The 25,452-nt window shown below is 36.2% G+C and overlaps 1 protein-coding gene and 1 non-coding gene across 2 annotated transcripts in view; both read left to right on the plus strand.

The window, feature by feature from the left end:
* LOC125241093 (otoferlin-like) overlaps positions 1–25,452 on the plus strand; it is an 82,050-nt gene that overhangs the window by 40,739 nt on the left and 15,859 nt on the right. Inside the window, exons 6-12 of the mRNA XM_048149408.1 lie at positions 3,083–3,269; positions 4,881–4,943; positions 16,785–16,869; positions 21,631–21,787; positions 22,542–22,728; positions 23,370–23,556; positions 23,679–23,802. Of these exons, the coding sequence (XP_048005365.1) occupies positions 3,083–3,269; positions 4,881–4,943; positions 16,785–16,869; positions 21,631–21,787; positions 22,542–22,728; positions 23,370–23,556; positions 23,679–23,802 (990 nt within the window). The remainder of the gene's footprint in view (positions 1–3,082; positions 3,270–4,880; positions 4,944–16,784; positions 16,870–21,630; positions 21,788–22,541; positions 22,729–23,369; positions 23,557–23,678; positions 23,803–25,452) is intronic.
* Positions 13,738–13,810, plus strand: Trnas-gga. Its single transcript has one exon. It is a non-coding gene; the product is annotated as a tRNA-Ser (tRNA).

Raw genomic sequence — 25,452 nt, forward strand, 5'->3', positions numbered from 1 at the left:
CGTTTGTATGGAGAATTGACCCCTCCCTATATCGTCTTAAATAAATAATATACCATTCCAGACTCAGACTCTCTTTGCCAGTGCCACGTACTTAAATTAATATTGAGTATAATAAAATCAATAACTTATTTTTTTTTTTATAAGGGTTGCTCACGTTTTTATAACAGTACTCAATTAAGTCACTAATTCAATTTTCCTGTCTTGGTTGAGAAGTTATTATGAACATCGATGAAAATTCTTGCTACATACCTTCTCGTCGTAGCTCGTAGCACGTTAATCTACCGGGTGCCCGGTAATTAATGATCAACCTTTTAACCTTTTCGAGATTTTCACACTTTTTAAAATTTTAGGTAGTATTAAAATTTTAAAAAGTGTAAAAATTTCGAAAACCAGACGAATTTTACTAAACCTTAAAGTCGATTTTCTGGACTAGTATAAGGTGCCCTCTTGGTGGTTAAAAGGTTGTCCATTAATATCCATTAAAATTTTAAAAAGTGTGAAAATCTCGAAAACCAGGCGACTTTTACTAAACCTTAAAGTCGATTTTCTGGACCAGTATAAGGTGCCCTCTTGGTGGTTAAAAGGTCCATTAACACTTTCGAAACCGGGCTCTACGCGGCGCTACGACATTTTCGCTACATACGGGGAAACCCATGTAATCGGCTACGCTTCTACGAGCGGTGTGCCCGACAGTCGGGTTCTTGGTAGCGAAAGTGTTAATTACCGGGCACCCTGTAGGTATGTCGCAGTAAGATAGATAAAGCCGTTATATAGTTATAACCCTAGGAATATAATTATACGTCGTAACATAGTTAAACGAAAGCGATTAATTGCTATCTTACTAGGAGTATAACTATAATACTAAACTAGTTTAGTCATATAGTTATATGACTGGATCCAGTTTAGTGAAATGATTGTAGGCAGGAGTGCGGCGGTGCGGCGGAGGTATAGTTATAACCCTAGGGATATAATTATATGCCGTAACATAGCTAAACGAAAGCGATTCCTTACCATCTTACTAGGAATATAATTATAATACGTTACCAGTTTAGTTATATAATTATATCACTGGATTAAACTTAGTCTAGGGATATAATTATAATACGTATCTAGTTAAGTAATATAGTTATACACCGTGTTTCACTTAACACTAAAAACCTGAAATCAGTTTGTTCAGAATCGAGAGTAGAATCGATTGAGCTATATCTTGATGGGGGTAATATTTTTTGTTTAATTTGTATTATTAGTTATTTTTTACGTGCCCATTCTATTGTATTCGTAATGCGACATTGTGTATATCGCATTGCTAGAGGTTGCTTACCTTTTTCAGTATTTAGGGGTATTAATACTGGCTGGTTACTTGGACGATACTTTTTCCGTTATACGAGTTTGACGTTGTTTGTCAGTTTAATCTTAATGTTTATCATAAGTCATAACAAATTGAACTCGTACCTAATTACAACCTTGTCATTTTGAATGTTGGGTTTAAATTTGCTTACCGCGATTAAATTACCGGGATTTCCCGGGAAATCAAGAACCGGGAAATACCGGGAGCATGCCCTAACTGTTACGTTTTAACTAATATAGCTTGGATTCGTTTGTTTAGTAACCAAACCTTGTGTACTATGTTCGGATCGATACAAAATAAACTTTGTTCTAACGTCAGTGACGATGTTGTTATTCCAAATCGTCCCGCTATACGTATTATAAAACACTGATTTAAACTTTCACGATTTTTACACATATTTAAAATTGCAAACGGGACTTAATACATAGTAATACGCGATTAAGTCCCGTTTGCAATTTTAAATACCGTATTATAATTATATTCCTAGTAAGATGGTTCTCAATCGCTCCCTTATATCCCTAGGGTTATAACTATACCTCCGCTGCACCGCTGCACTCCTGTCTACAATCATTTCACTAAACTGAATCCAGTCATATAACTATATGACTAAACTAGTTTAGTATTATAGTTATATTCCTAGTAAGATAGCAATTAATCGCTTTCGTTTAACTATGTTACGACGTATAATTATATTCCTAGGGTTATAACTATATAACGGCTTTATCTATCTTACTGCGACAGGTATATGCGCGCTCATGAAGCGTGGGGCAATGTGTGCATTTGTGGTACCTACTGTAGCGGCATTGAAAAGTAGAGAAACCAGTTGCACATTAATTTTTTGTTAATATGTTACAACACATAATTTACGATAAATTATATCGGTGGTTAGGACATGTAAAACATTAATCATCAATATAGGTAAATAGAATCCAATAAGCGAGATTTCGTGTGATTTATTCACTACGTACCACCGGACGCCGGACGCTAGGAAGTAATATTAAAAACACAAGGAAATAAATATAAATGTATGTACAGGGTATAATAAAAATATAAATGTAACATTCGTTATAAATCTAAAAGCGCAAATAGCATTTAAGACTAAATTGTGCAAACTACTTGTTTATCTGGTACTCGCTTATCTGTAAGAATCCCATGCTGAATTAGAAAACACTTAACGCTTAAGTATAAGAATAGTTATTTGTTATACAAGGGGGCAAAGTTGTATTTTAACGCCGAGTGTGGAATTGAAAAACGAGCAAGTGAAAGGATACTATATTTGAACCGCGAGCGAAGCGAGTGGTTCGAGAATAGAATCCTGAACTTGCGAGTTTTTTAACACACGAGAAATACATTTGCACCCGAGTGTAACACAAAACTTTTCCCCTCACTATAGCGAGGAAACTACAACGCAAAAAATGCGTTTATCACTGCTTCCAGTAGTTCCACAGGTGGTAAATCATCTTAATTACTAGATTCACTTACTTTTATCAATTTTAAAGCAGTTAATTTGACTTTATTCAAGGTCAAATTACTTTACTCACTAGTGGATAAAATGCGTTTTTACCCGCTGGTATTAAAGGACAAAACACGTGTTTCCGAGCTAGTGAGGGGAAAAACAATTTCTCACCTGTACCTACCAAAATATAACTAAGCGCGTACGTACTAAGTAGCAAGATGTGTGAGCGAATAAGATGAAATTATGACAGGTTGTAAGTTGAAATGGTTTGAATGTAGCCGCAGCGCCCTGGACACGGCGGGAGCGTCGGCGCTGAAGGCGGCCGACTTCCAGGTGTGCGTGACCGTCATCGAGGCGCGGCAGCTGGCCGGCCTCAACATGGACCCCGTCGTCTGCGTGCAGGTCGGCGACAGCCGCAAGTACACCAGCGTCAAGGAGAGCACCAACTGCCCTTACTACAACGAGGTGAGATAGCCTGACCACCAACTGCCCTTATTACGGCTATTACAACGAGGTGAGACCCTTAAAATCTTGATGGACGCAGGAAATTAGTACAGTACCGCAACCGCAAAGCTTATATTTTCCCTTTCAAAGCCTGACTTTCAGTCTCGACTCTCAAAATTTCATGAGGGAGGAGTTCATGAGGTAGGCGCGGGCATAGTACGAGTATATGTTACGTTCCCGTCTGTCTTATGTCATTATGTGTTATTTTGAAAGTATGAATGCGATAACCACGAGGTGGAATGTATGAATTATATATTTTTCGTTCAAATGTTCTTAGGTGGGTCCAACAAACGATTTCATAACTTAGTTACTTAGTTCGTTCAATTCCATAGGTACATGATAGTGAAAGGGTCTAAAAAGCATGAAAATAGTCCTATCAACGTACTTATCAAACGTATCAAAGTACAGTCGGTGTTGTTCATACGTACGATCGTTCTAACTATTTTTTCCATGTTTCTAAAAATAGATTGGCATCGATAATGTCAAACAGCCAAACCTATTTGAGCACTGCGGAAACGGAATTGCGCGGCTTTTGTGAAACGCCCTTTTGTAGAACCCATTTAGTTAGCTTGTGTGAAAACAGCTCGCACGCAGTAACAACCCGGGGTTCATTTTAAATTCACTCTCGACTCCGTGTAATTTATGATACTCGCTCTGACATAATGCTTAATCCTAAGTAAATATTTGCCCGAGTGAATTTGTTTACTTGCCGCTACGAATACCTATTGTATGGGTACTGATTTAAAAGCATGAGGATTAATATAATTAAATTAATTATGGCAATATCTAAAAATGTCCTTTCATTTACCTTTAACATATTGTACTATCAGCTGCAAAAGTGCATGGCGAATATATCAATGAATTCATTCATAATTTCTCCATGCACTTTTGCAGCTGATAGTACATACGCACGGAAATGATGTGATACGTCAGCTATGTACGTAGGTAGAATAAACCTTTTCACTATGTTGCCTACTCCCGGCGCGGCGTACGCACGCTTGCTTGCTCGATTGTTTCTTACAGCTTAATTAAAGTACCTAAGTATGTTATTGCAGTTGTAACTAAGACATCAACAGTAAAGTTTTAAGATTCAATTATACTCTTTATTCTTTCCCTTTATGTTATAACTAATATAATATAATATACTACGATTAGAATTTAGCACCATTCATTTTAATACAAACAAATTTCTTATCAAATTGAAAATCAATCCAATTAGTCAGATTAAAGCAGCTTAAAATCCTTCTTTACGGTAATCCATACTAAACTTACACACACTTTTAATAAAACACACACAAGTTTAATAAAACAAACACATTGGACCTGAATACCCCGAAACAATTTAACCACTCATTTTTGATGGAAAAACAAATAAAAATTATTTTATGACTTTTGTAATCTTTGGAGTAAACCCCCCACTTTCCTAAAATGTGGAAGTTTGTATGGAGTATTCCGCAATTTTCAAATTTAACAAGTCGCGGGTAAAGGCCAATATGTTAATAAATAAGAGTGAAAAAAAAATGTACTAGATTTCATAATTTATGCAAAAGTAACATTTGACTTTTGTTTCAGTATTTCGTGTTTGATTTCCACATGCCTCCAATAATGCTGTTCGACAAGATCATCACTCTGTCGGTAAGTTTTTGAGTTCATAGTTTTATAACAAAAATATGTACCTAGTAGATCCGCTTAGGGTTTCCTGATTCCGTATCTAAGTACTTAAAGGATAAGTATTAAATATTTGATGTTATTATAATATATAACTGCGTATAATGGTCGTTGCTTGCAACAAGATACATAGGTTAGTGAATTCAACATAAATCATAATCATAAATTATAATGACAATATAATTTATTGCACCATGGTTAAAGGTTGTGTATGGTCTATTTACCGTATATAGTAGGTAACGAGTCGCAAGCATTTTCTTAAGTTATGTAAGTTCAGTTGCATATGTTTCTCGATTTTGTACTTCTTGAAAATAAATATTGTTATTGTTATTGTTATTTATTGTTATTTATCAAAACTTTACTATAAAAAAAAATGCATTTATTTCAGACTATTTAGGTCCATAAGTTTGTTAATAAATTTTACAGAGATAAACCTTATAAACTAATGTTAGTATCTTAAATTACTAATTTAGAACCTAGACATAAATGTAGCTGAGACCAGTGTTTAATTAAACCACTGTCCCACCTACCTGCAACGACGGCTAGGACGCGAACATGCCAGACGCGCTGCAGTACCGCGGCAGCCGCAATAGTACCCTGAACGCGTCATTGTATTGCACGCGCAGGGCGTTAAACGCTTTTTGCTTTTTTTTATAAGAAGACCATAAGAAAGCAATCCTTGTATTAAAAAATGGTTGCAAATTAATAGGCATTACTTAAAAGGATAATCAAGAAATTCAAAGATCATTTTTTTTTTTTTATTTAGAACACAAACAGTCACATAAACAAAATGAGTTGGTGTACTACAATATATTAGGTACTAAGTAATTTGGATAAAAAAAGACCTGGAGGTTCATTACTGAATATAAAGATTGTTAACATACTAACAAAATTAGGTATGTAAGCTAATAGGTAAGCAAAAGAAATCATGAACAGTAGGTAATACTTAAGAAATTTTACAGTCATTAGACTAAATACTAAATACATTTTCTTTACTACGATCGGATACAATTATAATTAATTTAATTAGAGGAGGTAAATATTAGTTACTCATATTAAACCGAACAAAAATGTACACTTAGGCACTTAGGTATTTTATTTGTAATACTAGTGTTTTTAAATCTAAATCTAAAACACTTTTCGCTTGAGTAAAATTTTCAAACTACACAAAGAAGTGTTAAAAGGATCAATGTCAAATAGATACTTATTATAATAACTAGGGACTCGTCTGAAAAAAAGTGTGCTTTGAGTAATTTTTACGAGCAAAACTAATATGAAATAGAGGTCTAGGACGTAGGGGGTGTCGCGGACAACTGAAAGTAATTAAGTCTAAAAGGTTCGGACACTTTATCACGCCTTTAAGAATTTTAAATAAAAACATTGCATCTAAATAATGCCTACGACTACTAAGGGAAGGGACACAAAAATGCTTTGCAGCAGACGAAGTTCGTTCGAAATAATTACCAGTTCTGTAACACAGAGACTTGAGAAAAATATTTTGGATCCTTTCCAGTCGATCAATATGGACCTGGTACTGCGGCGTCCAGACAACGCAACCAAACTCCAAAATGCTCCTAACAAACGAAAAAAATAATAGTTTATAAGTGTTGGGCCGCCTGAAGGGCTGGCCAATCCTAAGAATCAGACCTAATCTTTTATACGCTCGATTACAGATATTATCAATATGTAAATTGTAATTTAATTGTGAATCCAGAGTAACACCCAAATCTCTGACTGAGGATACCCGAGTTATATTATTCCCTGAAAACGTATAATTAAAAATGAGAGGATCGTGTTTACGATTAAAGCTTATTACGTAACATTTTTCAGTATTTAAAAAAGATGATTTTCAGAACAATAACGGGAAAAGTTATCAAGATCGTGCTGTAATGCATGGCAATCTGCCTCCGAGGATACAGTTTTGTATATTTTAGTATCGTCAGCGTAGACGAGATGTTCAGAGTTCCGGAAACAGGTTGCCATGTCATTAACATATAAGATAAAAAATAGCGGACCTAGATGAGACCCCTGAGGTACTCCGGAAGATATAGGAAGGAAGCATGAGGTAAAACCCTTTAAAGCAACTGCTTGGCTACGATTGCATAGATAGGATTTTATCCATCTGAGGAGGTCGCCGTGTATACCGAGCTCAAAGAGTTTTCTAAGCATATGATTGTGATTTATTTTGTCAAAACATTTAGAAAAATCGGTATACACGACGTCCACCTGATCTCCAGAAGATATTCTGTTAATGATAAAATCGGTAAATGTAAGGAGATTAGTATCTACGCTCCGACCCTGACCAAAACCGTGTTGACTTAGCGCAATGTGTTGAGTGAAAGTAGAAGTAATTTTGTTGTATATGATCTTTTCAAAGATTTTAGCAAATATGTTCAGTTTACTAATGGCCCGGGAGACCGGCATCCGCGCTGGTCAGGCCGCGGCGCGCGCGCGCCGCCGCCACCAGCTCGTCCTTGCGGCATTAATGTAAGTTTGTTTCGACTACTCGCACCGCATTCCGCGACGGACGGGCGGAGTGGGCGGCGGCGGGCGGCTGGGCTGACAGCACATCGCTTACCGAAAACACGTCATAGTTATGAACAAACTATCCCAAACTCCTATAGCTCCAAAGTTATAAAACTTACTTTAGTGACACTCAAGCTACCACCCAAAGTAGAAAAGTTCAAGAACAGGGGACTTTTCGAGCGTATAAACGATGTAGTTACTCGAATTATAACATATAGGTACCTACAATATAACCAGTAACATCACACTGTTCAGACTAGTGTTCAAAAGTTAGTTGTATGATGAAGAAATGACGGTACCTAATTAATGACATGGTAGAGCGGGCCAAATCTCGACTGGGGGGCAATTGTAACTGATCCATTTTTTTCATTATTACACTATGATGATGAAATCTACATGTATCCACTGAACACGCCTACCATATATAACCGGTGGACACTCTATTTAATAATGCAAACATTGTAAAACATAGAAAAATGGACAAGTTACATTTGCCCCCCAGTCGAGATTTGCCCCGCTGTACCTAAGGTTAAATATCTCACTTTGGTATTGCAGAATATGATTCATATTATGGTTCATTAATGCATTAAGAACGTTTTCATCTGCAATTCAATTAATTGCCGATGAATCATAGGCATGGAACGCCACTTACTCGTATACGTAAGTATTTTATTATAACTAAATATTGAAAGGCGTATCTCGTCCCAGCTTGTTATTACCAAAGATAGAAATGTCATTCTTAGTGATGTCACACTTCGGACACTGGCGATCAAATATATGAAAGAGGCGCGTTCCTAGCACACATTCTAAGCTCGTGTAGGTGAACGCGTACCATGATTGTATGAGTGAGATATGACAGATCGACTGTTCGCGTTTTTGACAGGCGGTAACTGTGAGGTAACCGAGAGGGGGTGGGCGGCACTTTCAGTGGGGAGCGGGAGTGGCCATACTGTACGATAGTACTCTTTATTATACTGTGGTGATGTAGTGATACTTAGTGTTGAATCCATCAACTTCGTAACAGTAGCAGCCTCACCTCTCACCTCGGTTAAACAATGTACCTGTTCTGACCATGCAGTAACGTTCACCCTTTGTGGTGCCTTCGGGAATACCCTCATGCGTCAATACAATAACTTATTCATACTTATATCATCCTACTCGTTGCCTCATCTAACATTGTCGATTTGAAGCAGAGCCAGGGGCGGCTCACTCCGCGATTCTATCGCCGCGCTACAAGTACATCCTAGCGGCCGCGAGTTCGCGGCCTACTCAGGGGTGGCGCGCGTTCTCACGAAATGCCCGTTCGCACTTTCTATTGTTACTTTACGTCGCGAGTTTTTTTAAGGTTCATATGCGATGTCCGCGTGTTGAATGGCTAATAATAGGTTAGATAAATAGACATCATGAATAAAATAAATACCATAGGACATTCTTACACAGATCTACCACTGATTAAGTCCCACGGAAAAGTTCAATAAGGCTTGTAATGTGTTGGAACTTGAACAACAATATATAAATACAGAAAGTACCCAAGACTTGAATATAATAGTATAACATTGTATGTGAGTTTATTCGTTTTAATCCATAGGTAACCCTATCGCCGGACGCCGCGCACGTGCGGCTCGCTTCTTTATAAGAATTTTGTAGGTATTTAAAAAGGCGGCATTTTGTGAACATCAAAGTAGTGGGCCTTCTGTACTTGTACTATTATATATTCTGTGGTAATAGGTTATGTGTTAGTAATAAATAAATCATGCCATGTTGCCCCTATCTACTTATTTACATAAAACAAACTCATAACAACTATGGCACTATGACATCAAAGTAGAGTTCTGAAATGTCCTAATAAGGAAAAATCATCAACAAAAACGACTTACCCGTCCATTACGATAAATTGCGTTCCACGGGGCTATGCCCTAATTAAATGAAAGGCAAGATATTAAATTGCATTTTTTCATAAAGTTCATCATTTTTAAAATAATATCTGCGAGAGGTAGTAAACTTAGAACGCTGTTTCAATGGTATTTTTTTTTACTTTCTATATTACTAGGTATAAGGTAAATATTACCTATACTTACAGTCAATTTTGAAATAATGCATACCTACTGTGTCAAATAATGTTGAGATCTAAAAAACATCTTCCTGAATTATATTCCCATATCCTTATGGACTACTTACTATTAAATGCCAACGAATATTAAGTTCAACATTTTAAATATTTAAGTAGAGAAACGGTACAGCCATACTAGAAATAAATAAATAAAATTTCTATATAGCTGTAAGTATACAATTTTACGTGTTATAGAGAAGTAAGTCTTATTCACCGGATCCAGATCGTCAAAACTTGTGACCGGGAGTTCTGTTTTTACATATGGTCCATATGTAAAAAAATATAAACAAATTATTTTGAACTTGATAGGTTGAACAGTTTTTAAAATAAAAACACGGAACCCGAGCGTGGCCCGACACACTCTTGGCCGGTTTTTTCTTGAAGTTAGGGACGTAATTAAAACTTTTTTGAAGGTAGTTTCATAAAAAAAAACAGGAAATCAGCGTTTTTCAAACCACCCCTTAACGGAGTTCTAAGGGAGATGAAAATTTGTAACGGGGATGATTTGATTACAGACTTGAAATTGGAATACGCAAAACACTACGTAAAAGCAATTTCAGTGCTAAATAAAATCCACCTTGATCACGCGGACCCAGGGTGGTGTGGACGGGGCCATGTCTACCCTGGGTCCTATAGGTTGGCCAGCCCCCTGGAGCCTAGGCTGGGTACAAACTGACCATGTGACATTCCCCTGCATACAAAGCGGGATGCGCTCTGGATCTACATCGGAAAACATCAATCCACGGGACGGGAGCGAAATCGTGGGCAATAGCTAAGTACACATTAGCTACCTATAATATAAACACTGCCGGCGCAACCCGCAAATAAGCAGAAGCCGCCAAGTGCAGATATTGTCAGAAAGCTCTCTTCGAACTTTGTGCTTCAAGATACGAAGTTCTGCTAGTTCATTTTACTTAGTAGTTGCTGAGGAAACCCTATCTACTTAATAGTTTCATAATATCCAAACGTCAACATTTTAAAGTTTCTTAAGAGGAATGAGCGTCCCTTTTCCTCTAAAAAAGTTTCTCCTTCAATAGTAAGTGCGTTTTCACATTACCCGATCCGATATCGGATGTCGGACCGATATCCCTTACATTACAGGCGCCATCTTGGATTTTTTCCATTAAAATCCTTCCGACATCCGATATCGGATCGGATAATGTGAAAACGGACTTATGAAAAATACCTATAATTATATATTAAGTCGATGTATCATACATGTCGGCCTGTCACTCATAAATACAAGCATAGTTCGCGTTCACCTACACGAGCTGTGTGCTAGGAACGCGCCTCTTTCATATATTTGATCGCCAGTGTCCGAGGTGTGCCATAGCTATGTCCATAAAATTGAAGTTAGTCCAAGGTCTTATAATAATTATAAATTCGACAAAAATCTAACTTTTATGAACAGCTCGGGTCTATACCACTTACATACATATAACCTTATCAATTTTGATTATCAGCCGACGACGCCAGTCTACAACACAAGTAAAGACCCATTTCCCGTTTCCGTTCTGTAGTTAATAACAAAATGTTGGTTACTATTATGCAAAAAATCTTTTAATGCATGTCATGCACCCGATAATGAAAATGGGCGTTCATACAAGAGTCTCATGCAGGCACGGGAAACACAAAGTGATGGAGTGGCGTGTTGGCGTGTCAGCTCACATGCGAGCCGGCCCGGTGGCCAGTGTGCTGTGTTGTATTGCGACACATTCGCCGGTGCATTGTTTCAACTAGACGAGTAGGTAAGTACTTACAGATGTAGTGCGAAAAGAATTGCCTTCGTATTGTTACGGAAACGTACGAACGTGTCTTGCTATTTCAGTCAGTCTCAGTACAAGATGTACTGTACTGACATTGATTGAATTAGCATGACAAATACGAACGTTTCCGGAGAAATACGATGGAAACCCTTTTCGCACTACATCTGTAGGTACCTACATTTACGATACGTAGGTACTTATACATCCTATGTTTTACCTGTCTTAGAAAAAGCAGAAGGGATTTTAGCAATAGGCTACTAGACTCATATCAAATTGGGCACAATAAATTATTGTCTTCTGTAGTATTTGACATAAAAAAACAATATTTATAGATTTTGGGTATTAAAATTGTATAATGACTACATATTTTCGATTAAAAATGTGTTTAATTTTTGATTTATTTTCGCCACCGAAAACGCTGTCAGCGATGTAGTGACGTCATCGAATTCGAACCTTACTGCATGCCAAAACAATCACTGACATATTGAACTTTATGCGTTATTCATACTTAAAAAGTCAGAAAATGTTGTTTTCGAATGACCTGATGCATACCCAGCAAACATTTTAGGTAAAAATATCGATAAAACTACCTATTATAGGTCGCAAATCTGACAGTGACCAAAATGAGTTACCTCGAATCGACCTCGAATCCACGTGGAGTCGACCAAAGTGGGGAAAAAAAGCACGTGCCGGCTACGTCGACTCCACGTAATTTAAGTAATTGCGACCTAATGGTCGCCACTTAGGTGATTCTTGCGACGTGGAATCGACGTCGACACGACGTGCCATGGGTTGTAATGTACTAAATTGGTAAGACTTACCATTTTTCAACGTTATTTCAACGTGGTTTTTACCATTAAATTACTAAAAAAGGTTATTTTTTTACGAGGTATTATGCAAAGAAAGAGACAAACATATTACGAGAGTATTTTCTTTTCGCTCACAAAAAATGTCTGGCTAAAAATCTAACTTGAGTTTTGCAACGAGAATGGCGGCCATTACTTTACGTAAACTAATTATCTATTTAGGTCGATTACGCAGGAATTATACGATGAAATCTTGTGCGCTGAAAAATTTCTCGTGCAGTATGTTAGGTTTTTATTCAAAAGTACTGATGGGCTTTCGAAATACTTAAGTATTAGTTATTTTAAAGCTCATAAATAGTATGTATTGCTTGTAAATAGGTTTCGTAATTTTGTGTTCGGTGTTTGTAATTATATTAACTTAACTATATATATTTTTATCATATAAATGACAATAAAAACACCGTTAAATGTTATCGTTTTAATATTACAACATACCTATAATATGCAATTTACAATAACACCGTCTGATTGTAAGAAAACAAAATGTCGGCTCGACTAAGAAGTTAAATATACCTAAAAATACGACGTAATGGTATTTAAGTCAATTTTACGTAATATACACTTAATTCTACGACCTAATGGTGTCGAGTAACCATACAAGGTCAAAACGACCGCCATCATGACTAATGCTTCGACCATCGTGTCGCAAGACAGTATTTTGTTTGACAGCGCGGACGTAGGTTGCGTGCTAACGATTAGACGTGCCAAAGATAAATATTACGCATAGTGGTTTCCCAATAGGTAAGTTATATGTGATAATTGATTTTGAAACGTTTTCGGGTGTTTTTAGGGATCAACATAATACCTGATTTGATGAATGTTTGCTTAGTTTAAAACATATCAACGTGCTTCACGCGTGTATGTAATAAAATTACATAAATATTTATTTTTAATTGACTCCAATTTTGGTTTTAGGTTTTTATTATTGCAATATGTCATATAAGACAGTGGCCACCCCGTCCCGAAGGGGACTGGAAATAACGCTTTGCCCTTCAGCATGGGAGGAGAACGGTGTTCTGTCGTGGCCTCCTACGATGGTGAGCCGGCTACAGAAAGATGCGGAAAGTTATCCGGAACCACACTGGACGAAGTACAAGTGTGTTCCAAAGAAATGCGGCATCAGTACATATCAAGAGGCGTTGGAATGGGAGAAAGCCTTCCAAAATGCGGACACCGACGCAGAGTCTTGAGTAAGTACTGTAATTTACCTATAATTTTAGAACTAAACGGGACTTAATCGCGTAAACACTTACTTTTACTAAAATTATGAGTGTAAATCGTGTTAGTTTAAATCAATTTACCTGTAATTTCTCCATATCTAAATTAAAATAAACGTAAGTTTTACGCGATTAAGTCCCGTTGTAATTTAATAATTTATAAATCAAAAAACTTCTTGAAGAGAAGATTAATAGTTATTTGTTTTACAAGGGGCCTTCGTGCCTTGAAACCCTCGCAACGCTCAAGATTAGGTGAAATTTGCGAGGTCCGGCGCGGCTTCCGTAGCTCAATTGGTTAAGAGCACTGCACGGAATGCAGAGGGTGCGGGTTCAAGTCCCGCCGGAAGCGTAAATTTTTCCATCTTTTTACGGTTATTTTCATTAGACTTATATGTATTAACAAAAAACATAAAGGTAATCACGGTCTATATCCCGGTTAACAAAAGTCTAATAATACGCTATGCTATCAAAACGCTTTATTTTATAATATATAATAATTTTATCAGCGCATTCCTAATCACATTTTAGGACTAAAATGTTACCCCATTGTAATAGTATTTTATGCAACCGGAGTTTAAAGGAGGTCAAAAAAGACGAGTGGCGTGGGTAACAATTTGAGGCGAAGCCGAAAATTGTTAATAAAGACGCCACGAGTATTTTTTGACTCAGTTAAACACCGTTGCATACAATACTTTTTCTACGACCATGCACTTAGTTTTTAATAGTTTTCTAGAATAACTTTCGTGAAATTCACACTGTTTCCTGTATTTTGACGCGGCGATTTGCACTGCCAGCGCTCGACCCAGCTGCCCAGAAATGCCTAGTTAAAATCTTTCGGGTTCCTCATGTTCCACCGTGTATAATATGAGTCGCTGTATGTAACTACTACCCACTAATAAGTTTTTTTCTTTTTAGGTAAAGCATTTCAGTTCTTTTGTTGGGGCTGATGGTCAAGGAAGAGGAGAAACATTCTTGGCAAAAAAATGGCGGAACAAATTATGACCAGGGATTTAATGACAAAAATGTCTTGGACCGGAATATCAAGAACGGCAGACTTCCAAAGGAAGTTCGCGTTTCAATCTTTGGAAAACGTAGTAAAGCTCTTTTTTAATGTGTTGATTATTTTTTTTTTCTTCATGTATAATTTTTTTTAGATGTACTTTGACACTTAGAGACTCTATATATCTCTAACATCTCTTATTAATAATCATAATAGCTTTGTACTTTGTATAATTTCTTGTGTTAATATATATTTTTTTATGAATACTTTTGCTTATTAAATTGTATCTTGTTTTTTAATGCATGTTAATTATAAGATGTAATGATTTGAAAAGAAGTGGCCCGCCGAGTTTCTTGCCGGTCCCATAGTGGATACCCTCCTCCAACTGAGAGGGGACTGAAATCTTCTCGAGGCTGAGGCGTAGGGTTAGAGCCGGCGTAGTTTTATTTGACGTTCATAAGCGCATTGTAATATGCCTACTTGGAAAATAAATATTTCATTTCATATTTCATTTCATTTCATTTCAAAGCAGACTCCAGGTGGTCTCATGACAAAAATGAAAAACAACGACATGCCGTCTACGTTGAACATTAGTTCAATACTGGATATTGCATTTAAATCCATATCCGATAAAGATTTCTTTAAGCAATTGCTTACGCCTTGGTACCAAAACTTTCCTTGGCCCATTGGCTCTATAAAGACATCGTCAGTCTTCAGTAGAGCTCGCCCGTCTTTAGGCAATTTAAAACCATATTTACTCAGTACAGCTAACAAGTCGTTTAAAGATGACTTGGTGGGTTTGTGCTGTACTGTCCATTCTCTTAGGTCTTCCACAAGTTTCATATTTAAATAATCTTTATTTGTCACATACTCATCTCCAGAATCTTCATTTTCTGATTCCTTGTTTGAACAGATTTCTTCATCGTCGCTCTTCTCATCTATATTATCAGATGGCAAAAAATCCTTGCTTGTGTGTGTGGTATCAGGATCAGAAGAGAAGAAACACACAAAGTAGATACTCCTTGAAAACCGGATGTAGAAGCCAATTCACAATTTATTTCTTCTGATGTTTCACTCTGAACGTCCTTATAATTAGCCTTAGCCTTCTTAATCTTCCTATAATAACTACTGTAATGTCTATATTTTTTTTCTCTTTGGCCATTGTTAACATAACACAACTTTTGATTTAAAAAACCGAAATAACTATGGAGTATATACGTCCTATTTCACGGAGAAATGACTTATTTGTGAGTAAAAATAACTTGATCTGAGGTCGCCTCGCAAACGTCGACTTATTGGTTATTTTTTAGGGTTAATTTGACTATTAGGTAAATCTAAATGAAACCTTATGGTAATATTAGTACCTTTAAAGTATTTATAACTTTATGGTCTAAATTTGGTCTCTCAAGAAGGTAATATTTACTACGAAATTGGTAGCAAAAGCGACTTAAATCGATAACCTAAAGGTCCCCAGTTTAAGAAAAAATTACGTCGCATATACACCTAATATGGACGTACAAGTAAATATGAACAATTGGTCGAGTTTCGAAGTTAATTTTACCTTATATTTTGCTCATAATCAACCTTTAAGTTTGTGACCTTATGGTGCTTTGATGAAGGGAAATTTACGTTTCAATGGCTCTATATTTTTACCCAGAAGTATAAATGTACGAGATGTGAATTTATGTGGTGCGTATGATGTAATTTTTACCTAAATTAGTAATATATTCTAGAGCATGGGTAAAAGCACTTAGAATGTTTGCTGGGTAGATAATCTATAGATTAACATGACTGTGTTGTTTTCGCCTTTAAATATTACGTAAAAGTATACTTTAAAAATATTTTTTGTTGTTTTTAAGTCATAATAAAATATGGTAATATTTTATTTCAGTTGATTGGACAGTACTTAATCATATAAGACAGACTTTAAAAAAGGTTCAAGTAGCCTATTGTTATGTATTAATGAGGGTATATAATCAACTATTTATTATGATTATTATCGAAGAGATTTATTTAAAACATCTTGAGGAAACCGGACTAATTCCAATAAGGTCTGGTTTACCCTTCGGGTTGAAAGGTCAGATGGCAGTCGCTTTCGTAAAAACTAGTGCCTACGCCAAATCTTGAGATTAGTTGTCAAAGCGGACCCCAGGCTCCCATGAGCCGTGGCAAATGCCGGGATAACGCAAGGAGGATAATGATGTAATCACTAATCAACCTTGAGCCAGTATGAATTACGCGAATTTGAAGTTAAGCGACATACCTATTTGTGCGTTAGGTGTTTGTTACGTTTAGTTTAATCTCAAGTTGTGTTGTGTGGCAGGTGCTACAGTCGCGCAACATCTTGCGCGCCAACAAGCTGCTGGGCAGCTTCAAGCTGGACGTGGCGACCGTCTGGAGCCAGCCGGGTACGCGCTCACGCACACACTGCACTATTTCCTCACTTCTCACTTCAACACGAATCTTGTTACATGACGACTTTAATATGAAATAAATTACGATATTGGCATTCATTAATGGATTCAGTTGCTTGAATCTAATTAAAAACATGGCTTTAAAAGCAAAAAGTCGTTATGTATAAACCAATTACTTTTTAATTACACAATATGGACTCTTACAAAAAGCATTTTTTAAATTAAAATATTACTTAGCCTGTTTTTGAATGATAACTTAATTTTATGTCACAGTATTTTCATCATCAAGGTTTTACATTAATATAGATACCTACATATCTAGCAAGTGGACACGCCGCCTTCTTACCTATGATTTGCATTTCAGTTAAAATACAAAAATCACCTTACACGCTCTTAAAGGGAAAGCGTGTCGTAAATTAAACTTAATTTATAATCTGACAGCAATCCTTCCTTGCATAGTTTATACATACGTTGAATTTATTATACGTATAATTATTACCACTTTTTACCATTTTTATTCGTTTACGTGATGTACACGAGGTATAACGAAGTACATGCAACTTGTTAATGTCATTGACACGAGCATGCCTTTTCCTCGCTACTTGTTTGACGCACCTACTTTGAATTTCTTCACGCTTTTTCAGAATGTCCTGGCAGCGGAATGAGTGTCGCGCCTTTCTACCGTCGTTTGTTTTTTAGGTGATGAGGTACATAACCTATTTTAGGTAGATCTGCTTGTAACAATATTAAGCGCTTTTAAACTAAAACTTATTTTTATTCCATTTAGTTCCTTAGTTATAATATTATAATGGTTTTATGTTATTAACCATGCGTGGATTTATGCTTAGCACTAGCGAATCTCTCATGTCCTCGTTCGCTCCGGCTTATAGGAGTTGGAGAGAGTCGTAAAATGTTGAAGGTTATATTTACGAGTAGGTACTTTATGGGTACCTACTACAGCTACTTATTTGATTCATATTTTAGGCCCAATAGTAACAGGAAGTTTCTACGTTTGCGTATGCGAGAATATTTATACTGCACCATCATCTCAAATAAATATTTGTCACAAAAGTAAGTAAATTTATTAGAAGGCCAAAATGATTAACAGGAGGGATTTCCTATTAGTACAATTTTTGTTTCGAGTCTCTCGAAACGTATCTATCTTATATCAGACAATATTAACTAGGTATATCTACGAGATTAGTGATATATGGCCCTGTAGACGAATGGCATTTCTATCTCTATCGCTCTTGCATATTGGCGCGACAGAGCCAGACTGGATTTCTGCGGCGTTTGGCGTCGCAGCAATGCCATTCCGCTACGGGGCCAAGTCTCGTTGTTTTTTTTTATTCCGTGCGATTAGTTACCGAAAGAATGGCCTCCATTCTGAGTGACAGAATCCTTTACTGTCGCAATTTTTCCCATGCTCTTTTAGCCAATCAGTTCTCCTCTTGTTAGGGTCCCGTAGTCAACGAGAAACCCTTACTGAACTCTAGATTTACTAAATGCCTACATGATTTTAATTCCTACGTTTTCGTTGGTAGAGCTTTTGTGTTCATCAAATCTTACCCTGTGTAATTCCCGCATAGAATCTGAAAACAGTATCATAGCGGTACTACGGTAAATGTCATGGTTTGGTGGTGGCATTTTCAGGCTCTCGCGGTAACCTCTGTAGCACTGTTTGGTCCTACTCTAACACTTTACATAGGCACGTATTCATCAATTATTACTTTTAGCGCTTGTCAAATTTAATTTAAAAAATATGAAAAGTTTGTTTTATTCTTGTTCGTAGCATGTAGTTCGCTTGAGTTTTATTCTAAAGTAGGTAGTAGGTACAGGTACATACAATACAACTTATTTTGAATGGATTTACTCATCAACACAAAAACCTTTCGTTCTTGTTGGCAGCTGATCGTATAATACCCCCTTAGTGTTATGCTTAGTAAAACTTAACTTTAAAATTTTAATGAGAGGGTAACGGAAAAGGTTCTAACCGCTATAGTTATCGTAGCTAGCTCTCTCTCTCTATCGCTCTTCCTTATTGGCGCGATAAAGAGCTAGTTACGATAACGATATTAGCTAAGCTAATACTGTCTTTTTATATGTATTTAAGAAATTATGATATTATTTTAATTGATACCTAAGTCTGAAACATCTCCTCCACGGGACAGGCATATGCCTAGTGTGGAGATCAGTTAGTTGTATCCATGATTGTATTTTCTTGGAAATAAACAATTTTTTTACTTATGAGCTAGTATATTCAAGTATATTCAAGAGAGCGCATTGTAACTTCTAGACAATCGAATTAGCCTATAACATTTTTGATACCTGGGGCCTATTGCATAACAAGTTACAACTCATATTACAAGCGGTAGTCCCCCTCCAATTCATTTTATAAGAAAGAGAGTTCCACTTGTAATACAAGTTGTAAATTGTTATGCAATAGGCCCCTGAATTTATTTATTATTTATTTACCAACTCAACGTAGCTTTGTGTGAATTAATCGCTACTAATTATTAAACAGCACCTATCGCTAATTAGAATACTCGTATAGTAGCGGCAAATATTTATTTATCATAATTTAATGTTTCGTATAATACATGTACCTACACCTACCTTTGCATATTTTTTTAAAGGCTTTAGGACTCGATGACATATAGGTACAATAAAGGGCGCGTGAAAACGAGAATTTGATCCAGGGCTCATTATTCAAATAATTAATTCGCCCGACATTTTGCGGTGGGTATCAAATTATAAAGTAATGATAGGCTTTAATTTGGGTCTATATTAATTCGCATAACTGAATACTCCTAATATGAATTGGCATACCGTTTATTACGCATAACGTTTAATACGCATATCATTATTTCGCATAACAGATTTCGTATAATGCTAATGCGCATAATGTAAATTGTTATAACGATGAATTGGTATAAGTATAATAAGCATAACTTTGTTTCGTAGAATGTTTAAATGGCATACAAGAAAATTATATTTTCACCACACTAACGGGTAACGGCCTACTTTTCTGTTCGAAAACAGATAGCAAAATTGCATTTTACCCATAAGAGTGCAAAGTAATTTCATACAAATTTTAACTTGATGTCTTAAGCTAGCTGATAGAATTTTACCTATAAATGATGATTTTGAATCATAAATATTGAAGAAATCGATGGTTTTGATTTAGTTTGATGTTTTATAGTCAGTATTTTGTTCGTGTTGGGGTGGTGAAAAATTTTGTGTTTCAAACGCGGTGGCAATGTTTAACATGCCGTACGAAGGTTAATGTGCCTTGAAACCCTCGCAACGCTCAAGATTCCACTTTTTGAACCACTCGCTACGCTCGCGGTTCAATATTGAAATCTTCCGCTTGCTCGGGTATCGGTATTGGCACGTGCGATCTGCGAAAATCTGAACGATGAAATAATATTATTTAAATACTATCCATTTTCAATTTCTTTAGCAAGGTACAGCGGGGCAAATCTAGACTAAAAGGCAATTGTAACTAATCCATATTTTCCATTATTACACTATTTCCATTATTTATTTATTTAAACTTTATTGCACAAATTATAAATAAAAAGTACAAATGGCGGATTTAACGCCTTAAGGCATTCTCTACCAGTCAACTATTGGGCAAAACAGAGATAGTTAGTTTTATTCCATTATTACATGTATCTACTGAACACGCCTACTACATAACTGGTAGACACTATATTTTCTGAAAAACACTTATGAAAAACGAAAAACTTAATAAGTAATGAATAAATAAAATAAAGACTCCTTACCTCAAATAATCTTTTTAATTTAAGATTAACAGTTAAGTTCATTGCATGTATGTTTCTTAAAAATAAACAGTTTTTTGTTTTATAATACAAATATTGTAAAACATGGAAGAAATTGACCAGTTACATTTGCCCCCCACTCGAGATTTGCCCCGCTGTACCTTACTTACCCCTATTTTTTTCATGCTTAATAAGTGAGACAGTATAAAATTAAACACTCAAAATCGAGCGCTCGAAGTTGGAAAATCTGCCCCTGATTGATGCAATCGCTTGCTCCATATACAGTTAGTAACTTAGTAAGTATGGCAATTCATTTTAGGATAATTAAAGTTATACGAAATAATAGTATGCAAATTTCAATTATGCAGATTCATTGTTATGCGAAATAAGAATTATGCATTTTTAATATTATGCTTATTCAATGTTATGAATAATTATGTTATGCCAAATCTGTTATGCGAATTAATGATACTTAGGCGAAATAGAGGGCACCCCTTTAATTTTCAAACCAGAGGTTAACAAGTTCGATACCTTGATCCGTTGTGGTTTTATTATAAAAAAAAACCTTTCTGAGTGTTTATTAAAAAGAACTTGAATATTTGCTTGATTATAATCATATTATTATAACATACGTGAATAAAATTGGTGCTTGTGTGAACTTCCTAACCCGCGTTGCATCGTAGTCGTAATCATTCTCTGATATAACGATTTTTATAATATATATATTTTACTACAGCATTTCTTTTGAACATTTACAGACAACGAGTAGACATAGTTCAATAGTGTTATTTATTTGGTTATAGTCAAAGGATGCACTAACAAATATGAACGAGCATTTCTAACAAATAATTTCACACAAACCTGATAGGTATTTGTTAATAATGGTTGTTATGATTAATTGATTATTAATTTTCACTTACTAGTATTCTAATTGGGAAATGAAGAAGTGGGATTGATTTATTGTTCGCAGATCGTCAATTCTACCACAAGTGGGCGCTTCTCACCGACCCGGACGACATCGCCGCGGGCGCCAAAGGGTACCTGAAGTGCGACATCAGCGTCATCGGCAAAGGAGATACCATTAAGATACCGCCCAAAAGTGAAAAGGATGAAGACGATATCGAAGCGTAAGTACTCTAGCTGGAAAACTTATCCGCAGGCATCAAAACCGGTTAAAAATCGATACAGCCCAATATTTTGTAACTATTCTACGTTAATTACGCTGGAGTGAGCCATGTATTTATTGTAAAAGCTTCGTATCGTTAGATTATCCCATAGAAAATAAAATAATACACCAATAACGAACTCGAAAGGACTAATAATACCGATATTTTTGTGTGGACGGAATACCATTTCTGAATTGCATTGCCTCTCTGTACGTATCTGAATAATCGCAATTACCAGTATAAGAAGTAGGGGTAGGTTGAACTGTCTATGAATAATGTAGTGTGTGCTCGATAATGACGTTTGCATATCTCCCTATATGGCGCAGTCGGTAGAACTCGTAAGCCCAAGACTCATTGAACTACTGTGAAATACAAAATACAACAATACTGAAGATAGAAAAAAAAATAACAACAAGTATAGTGACAAATTTGTTGTTCATAAAAATATTACGCTATCAAGAAGTCAATACATAGAAATGTGATTTAAAAAAAATCCGTTTTCTTTTTCTTACTTTAATCAGTAATGAATATCTGATGTAATCGCATACTTATTTAATAAAACGTTATCAATTCAGACATGAAAATAAAATTACTTAACACAACGTTTTTTGTTTTAATATCTATCACATTATCACTGTTATTACAGAATATAATAATGATGAATATAACAATAATGATGAATGAAATTGAACAGTATTTTTTCTTATTCCTATAGGAACTTACTCCTGCCCGACGGGGTCCCCATAGAGCGGCAGAGGGCGAAATTCATCGTGAAGATATACAAAGCGGACGGGCTGCCCAAGATGAACTATTCCATCCTCGCCAACGTCAAGCGGGCCTTCACCGGCGAGACGCAGGATCTGGTCGACCCCTACGTGCAAGTGTGCTTTGCGGGAATGACGGTGAGTAATAACTTAATAAGTACCTATATATGTATGTACACATACGAGACCACCCATTACTCAAACATTGCCCTATAACAATAGGGATTTTGTAGTTTTCGCACTTCTGAAGACTTTTTGAGATTCAAGTTTAATATATGTAAGTAGTTATTAATAGTTAGGTACTTATTTACCAATACCTACTCTATTCGACCTTTGTTGCCTACCGTAACTAGATTTTCTGTAAGTATAAATAAAGAAATATAAATAACATCAGGTTAAGGTTATTCACTTTTCAGTCGTTCATATTCCGAGTTTTTTTATTACTTTATTACTTATTCATAAATAGTCAATACTCGTACCCACTTAAGTACGTATACATATATTTTTCCAGTTGGATTTTTTTGTTTTATTGCGAGTAACTATTAACTACCTCTTCACGCTTAAGTACACCGGTAAACTGATTTAGATGTTTCTTTCCTGTTTGGAGACTTTGAGACGCGACGAAGGACATAACTGCTATACATTCAATCAGTCGTCGTCATACGACGCAGACAAAAGCCAGAAGAACCAAATTATTACTTTTGATGAGTACTTAGGGCGAACTAACCATATTACAACAAACCAGGATCACATCTCAGTATGTTTTTATTTTAATATAGGGCTGCACATCAGTGAAAAAAAACAGTTACACTCCCGTGTGGAACGAGCAGATCGTTTTCACAGAGATGTTCCCGCCACTGTGCCAGCGCATCAAGATTCAGCTGCGGGACAACGATCCTGTGCATCCCAACATTATTGGCACGCACTTTATTGACCTTAAGTCGATATCTAATGACGGAGAGAAAGGTCAGTGACTATTCCTTCATTTGATCTTCAAATGTGAGTGTCAATCTACAAATGAAATATTATATGAAGTTATGACATATGTTGTATACATTATATTATACGTAATTATAATGAATTGCTAGGATTCTTACCAACTTTTGGGCCCGCATACATCCACCTGTACGGGTCGACACGTGACTACAGCCTGCTAGACCAGCACGCCAGCCTGAACATGGGCATGGGAGAAGGAGTGTCCTACAGAGCCAGGCAAGAAATTAACACTAACTACTTTCTAATAACGGTTGGCTCACGCTACGTAGACCGAACCGAAGCTTCAAACACGCCGTTTTTCCGTGTTCACCATTAGTCGCCGCCGTAGAAATAACCTGTCGGACGGCCTGGCCCGGCCACGGGCTGGTGACCTTCGAACTACCTAGTATTGAGCGCAGTTGCTGAACAGCAGCCTTACCACGATCTTTTTAAAAACGATTCAAACGCAGAGCAGTTCAGTTTAGGTGCCTAAACTGAGCGTCTCAATTTGCTACCATGATCTCCAATGTTCAGAGTCGAAACTGAACCGCGTACAAGTGAATGAAAGACCGATATTGTCTCTGGTTCGCAACTGAATCGTTTTGACAAGAAAAGGATGACGCTATAGGAATCGTATAAATCTATCTCGTTTTCCCCTTATGACGTTTGATCGTTCGAAAACCAGGAACGATTACTAATTTTTAATTTTATTTTATTCTTAAAACTGGAAAAAGAAACATTTAAAATATTTAAACGTAAAATTCACAATAATTACAATGATTTTGTGTAAAATATCGTGTCTTTTTGAACAAAACTGTAAATAAATGATAAAAATATATATAATGACATTAATGACAGTTCGTTAAAGCTTATGTTTAGAACATCGCGCCCTTGACTAGTAGGTAATTAATAATATAAGTTTTTATTTATGTATTTGAAGTGCTGTGCTCGGCTATAGAACTCGCAGTGTTTGGATGATATTTTAACAAATACGTAAGTCATTAGTATTTGTAGGTAGCTCACTCGTGTCTAAATTTAATGTATATCGCTAAGTTATGCTAGACCTAGTTGATTCCTTAGCCATCCTAGTTCTAGGCATAAGTAGTTTGTCGCAAGTGTTAACATGACTCCTTGCATATCGACTAAAAAAGGATCAGACTTTTTCTCGCTCTTTTTGATTTGCGTTTTTGCGAAAGTTGCGAGATCATAGGGCACTCTAAAAATGTAAAAACGTGTAGTTAGTTCGAATAGTTGGTCCGTAAATATTACTAAACAAAATCATAAAACTTTATATTTTATTATCGAATCGGTAAGGATCGAAAAACCAAAATAATAAATTAATCAGGTGATGAAACTAGCTTTAGTTATATTTTCCATCTCCTACTCCTTATAAAAAACACAAAACTATTTAGTATCGCTAGTGTTACAACAAAGCGATTCAGAATAATGCGGTAAGTGAGTAACTTTTTATGAATCGCTAAATTTGACATTCCTGCGATTCAGTTTAGGCTCAAGTGGCATGTCATGGTACGAAATACACTTGAGATGAGTGAATGAAACGGCTGGGACGCTTATCGCTCGCTCGGTCGAAATTTGATCGCAATAACAATGTCGTGGTAGGAAATAGCGACGCAGTTCAGTTTAGGTCCTAAACTGAATCGCGTTAAGAGATCATGGTAAGGCCCCAGGACTAATTACAGTATTTATCAGTGGCGGGGCGTCGATACAACTCGATTCCCTACGGGTTCCCTAAAATTCTTCAGTATCTGTAGAAGTTCATACAAGTATTTATTTATATAATATATGTACATAGTATTGAAGCGCTGTCACCTTTGTGTACACAATTACAAGTGCGACAGAGAGGCAACACGTCGGTCGTCCGCATTG

The sequence above is a fragment of the Leguminivora glycinivorella genome, chromosome Z (assembly GCF_023078275.1).
Source record: "Leguminivora glycinivorella isolate SPB_JAAS2020 chromosome Z, LegGlyc_1.1, whole genome shotgun sequence".
Classification (NCBI taxonomy): Eukaryota; Metazoa; Arthropoda; class Insecta; order Lepidoptera; family Tortricidae; genus Leguminivora; species Leguminivora glycinivorella.